The 5,000-nt window shown below is 40.0% G+C and overlaps 1 protein-coding gene across 1 annotated transcript in view; it reads left to right on the forward strand.

Moving 5' to 3' along the window:
* Vps4b (vacuolar protein sorting 4 homolog B) overlaps positions 1 to 5,000 on the forward strand; it is a 27,993-nt gene that overhangs the window by 10,929 nt on the left and 12,064 nt on the right. Inside the window, exon 4 of the mRNA XM_028775618.1 lies at positions 226 to 293. Coding sequence (XP_028631451.1) covers positions 226 to 293 — 68 coding nt within the window. The remainder of the gene's footprint in view (positions 1 to 225; positions 294 to 5,000) is intronic.

A 5,000-nucleotide genomic window follows, 5' to 3' on the forward strand; every position in this document is an offset into this window, starting at 1 on the left:
GGTTCCTGACTTCCTCCCGTTCTTGTCCATTCCCAGTGTATACTTCCCTATTGATTATTCGTCTCTCCCCTGTTTTAGTGTCTTATCAAAAGCCTCATTTGAAACACTTAAGTAAAAATAAATTTTGATGTCAATGTCCTGTGTAACATTTCAGGTTCTCCTTCACCTTTGTATTGTTTATTAGCAGTGAGTGATCTTTTGCATATATTAAATTTTTTCCACTAGGAATGACAGTGATGGGGAAGCAGAGTCTGATGATCCTGAAAAAAAGAAAATGCAGAATCAACTTCAAGGTTACTTTGGATTTCATTTTTAAACTTACTTTTATTGAAAGTACTTATGGATTGTCTGCTTGAACAGTTTTGTTTTTCTCTTTTTCATTGAATTTGAAAACATGGCTTTAGTTGCTGGTGGGTCGTACACTGGTTTGGTTCCAGACTAGGATTTACTCTCAAGGATTTCTAATAATTAGGATTTTTTCTTTGATAGATTAAAAAAAAATGTGCCTTTAAAAGGCTGCTGCAGTTACTGTTTTTCATTTATTTGCCCCCTGTAAACTAGGCAGCATTGCCCCTGTTAGCACACTGCAGGGCCAGGGAGCAGCCTGGCTTAGGAGTCCACTGTTCTTGCTGCCACGGCTGCCGCTGACCTGTGGCTCCTTCCCTCCCTGTTCTTTTCCTCCACTCTCCAGTCCACAGATACGCTTATTTATTACACTTTCTTTTCTCTTTTTATCCAAGACATAGATCAAGGCCCTTTGATTCTGCTGTCCTACAGTGTAGTGGCATAATGGAGTAGCTGCATATACAGGTCTGGAACACTCAGGATTTGCCACATAAAGGTTTTGTAGGTTTGGGCAAGTTCCCCAACCTCTCAGAATCTGAGTCCCCATCTTGAAAATGGACATTCCTTATAGGGAAAGGAAATCAAGGCAATTCAAAAAGATCTTAGTAAATTCTTGAGGGCTGATGATGAGCTCAGGATATCTAAACAGGCATCCATTTAATTGCTGGTTTCTTTAATTGTTGAGATGTAGTTGTGTTTTTGTAAGCTAGCTAATGACTTTCCAAGTAAACTTTATGCTTAGGCATGGGTAGTTTGTATTTGTACCATTAAGTCACCTAAAAAATATTTAATTAGAAAGGATTCTCATTTTGTATACTCAGTTTGGTTACTGGATAGTGAGAGTGAGTTTGTGTGTGTGCATGTGTATGTGTGTGCACGAGAATGTGTGCATACATGTGAGTGTGTGTACATATATACACACAGGTGTGTGTGTGTGTGTACATGTCTATACATATGTGTGTACATCTCTGCAAAGGGGTGTGTGATTGTACATATATAAAAGTGTATATATGTACAGGGGTGTATGTATATATCTATACATATGTGTGTACATATGTGTAGAGGGATGTGTGTGTATATGTGTACATAAGTGTAGAGGGGTGTGTTCGTGTGTTAGATCTTTAATCTTGCTATACTTCTTACTTCCCTTTGCCAATATTTCTGTCTTACCATCCCCCTGGGTTATGTAGGAAAATACTGTAAGCCTGGTACATTGAAACCCATAGACTAGAGAGCTGAGTTTTTTGGGTATTGGTTTTTGTTTTTAGATTTATTCCTTTATTTTTACTTAGGAGTGTGTGTGTGTGTGTGTGTGTGTGTGTGTGTCTATATTGTATGAACGTATGCCACATATGTGTGGATGCTCACAAAGGTCAGAAGAGGATGTCAGATCTCCCTGGAGCTAGTAGTATCAACAGTTGTAAATTGCCCGAGGTGGATTCTAGCATCCAAACTTGATTTCTCTGAAGATCATTGTGTGCTCTTCACACTCAACCGTTTCTCCAGCCCCTGTTGTTGCTGTTGTTTGATTGGTTTGGTTTGTTTTTTGTTTATATGCTGAGAACTTTAGTGGCAATAGGTACAGTCCCCGAGAGAACTGAGTTTACACTGATGCACCGCACTGCCTGCAGTGATAAAATAAATGATCACTGTACACACTGTTTGACACTGTGCACTAAGTAGACTTCTTGAGTTGTAGGACAAGAAACTGTTTTCTGTTTGCCTTGCTGGTTTAGGTTTGGTTTCTCCCTGTCATCTCTCTATCCCTGGTAAAAAGTAGATCATATTTTCAATTTTGAAAATTAGGGGGTTTTGTTTTGCTTTTTGTTTGTTTGTCTGTTTGTTTGTTTTTCGAGACAGGGTTTCTCTGTGTAGCCTTGGTTGTCCTGGAACTCACTCTGTAGACCAGGCTGGCCTCGAACTCAGAAATCCGCCTGCCTCTGCCTCCTAAGTGCTGGGATTAAAGGCGTGCGCCACCACTGCCCAGTGAAAATTAGGGTTTTTAAACAAAGATTTTTGTAAATTCCTGTCAACTGCAAATCCAAAGACAACTTTTAAATATAGAAACCTTTGAAATCTCAGTATGAAATAGTATGAATGGAGCTTTAGCCTTTCCAAGGTGGGGGAGTTGTCTCTCTCCATCTCTTTTTAAATACATATGTGTGTTTGAGTGTGTGTGTGTGTGTGTGTGTGTGTGTGTGTGTGTGTGTGTATGAAAACAGTTTCTCACACAGGCCAGACTAGCCTTAAACTTTTTGTAGCTGAGAATGACCTAGAATTTCTGATCCTTCTGTCTCCACCTCACGAGTGCTGGGGATAGAGGTATGTGCCACCATGCCTGGCTTTTGTCTGTCTTTTAATTTAATGGGTTGTTAATGGATTATTAATTTTTTTGTTCCAACTGGGAAGATGATTCAGTCAGTAGAATGCTTGTCACACAGCATGATGGGAACCTGAGTTCAAGCACCGTGTACAAAGGCCAGACACAGTGACATACGTCTGTCATCCTACTGCTGGGAGGTGGAATTAGCTGTGTCCCTCAGGCAGTGCAGCCTGCCAGCCTCCCAGCCTAGCCTGCCCAGAGAGCACCGTCTTGTAAACAAGGTGGATGGCTCCTGAGGAGTGGACTTGAGGTTGTCCTCTGACCTCTACATAGTACACACATGTGTGACTGCACGCATACACACAGTATCTTTTTTTTAATTTTATTTGTGAAATAATATTTTAATATTTTATTTATGTTTTAGACTATGGGATTTACTATATGATATGATTAAAAAAGGATTATGATTTAAATTTTCTGCTAGCTAATGTTAGCTAATTCAGGAATTTGTAAGGTTAAAAATCTGTTTGATTTTTAATTTTTTGCATTTATTTAATTTACATGTATATATGAATGCATGAGTGTGTGCCATATCACATGTGTGACAGTCAGAGGACAACTTTTAGGAATCAGTTCTATCCTTCCATCATGTAGTTCTGGGGATCAGTCTTAGATTCACAGGCTTGGCAGCAAGTGCCTTTATCCACTGAGCCATTTTACTAGCCCTAGATGATAGTTACGTGTAATATACAGTATAATTTTAAAAGTACATTTATATCTTGGAAGTATAGTCAGTTTTATTTTTTTGTAATATTACCTTGTCTTTTTAGTTTAGCATTTAATCTTTTATAAATATTGTATAGTCACCTTTAAACTTAAAAAAAATTAGTTAAGTGTGGAAATGAGCCTAACATGGTGATGCTTGCCTTTAATCCTGTAGCACTTGGGAAGCAGAGGCAGGCAGATCTGTGAGTTTCAAGGCTAGCCTGATCTACATAGTGAGCACTGCCAGAGCTGCATAGTGAGACTCTGTCTCCTCCCTACACTCCCTCCCCATAGAGGAAATCTATTACTTATGCTTAGTGCGCAGGGGTGGGGGATGGGAGCATGTGTAAATACATGTTCATGTGTGTTCCCACTTGTGGCGTGTTGGGGAGAGAGACATCAAGCTAGTGATTGATGTCTGCTGTTGTCTTGACCACCCTCTACCTTATGTATTGAGGAGGAGTGTCTCACTCGAATCCAGGGCTCACCAAGTCAGCTCGTCAGTAGTTAGTCGGCTTGCTCGAGAGACTATCTCATGCAGCCCAGCATACCAACTGAGATTCCATGGGGGCTGGGGGCCAGCTCCACTTCTCCATGCTTGTTTGACAAGCACTTTACCCAACTGAGCTGTTTTTCCAGCTTCTCATGGTTTTTAGATTCCATGAAGATCTCAAGCTAGCCAGATGATATACATGGATATGGTGAATTTTGATATCAAACTAAACTTTTTTTATGCAAAACTATGGTTTTATTTAATTTTAGTCTAATAACTAAAGATTTTTATACTTTAGGGAAGTTAAGTTACTAAGTATAGGCTTAGACTCATAGATGGTATTTCCTAACAAGAAGAAATTGGCTTTAAAAGCAACTTCATTATCAATGATTGTGTAAATAGAGGTGTCTGTGCCATCTGTGCGTGCGTGCGTGCGTGTGTATGTGTGTAGAGGCCAGAAGGCGACTTCAAACATCTTCCTAGATCACGCTACCTTAGTTTTTGAGGCAAGTTTTGTTACTGAACCAGTTCATCTTGGCTGACAGCCGGTGAACTTCAGGGACCCTCCCATTTCTGCACCCCACCTAACCCCCGAGGTGGAGTTATAGATGTGTACCATCACAGTCTTTACACGGGTGCCAGGGAGTCTAAGCTCAGGTCCTCACACCTGCAGGGCCTTTTCTGACTGAGCCGTTTCCCAGCAGAGTGGCTGCTTCTCATCTTAGAGTAGACCCTTTAGTGATTTACAGGAAAGCAGTTATCACGTACTAGGAGAGTGGGAACACGTTTGATAGAAATAGCTGGAAGATTTTTCCAATAAATTACAGGCTTTGTGTTTTTAATACCACTTGCTGTAGTTTTTAAATGTACTGCTTTGAGGAGCTAAATCATTCCTTTAAGTAACATTGCAATTTTTTAATGATTCTGTTTAAAAAGCCAGACAAAAGTGTGACAAACTCAAGAAAGAACTGTAGATCTTTAGGGACACATTTGTCTTTTCCATCATCTGCTGCTGTCTCATTTTTATCCCTCTGACTTTCCTCTGATTTCTCCTCTGTCTTTGGTTAAAATCAC

Source organism: Grammomys surdaster, unplaced genomic scaffold, assembly GCF_004785775.1.
Source record: "Grammomys surdaster isolate TR1022 unplaced genomic scaffold, NIH_TR_1.0 257, whole genome shotgun sequence".
NCBI lineage: Eukaryota > Metazoa > Chordata > Mammalia > Rodentia > Muridae > Grammomys > Grammomys surdaster.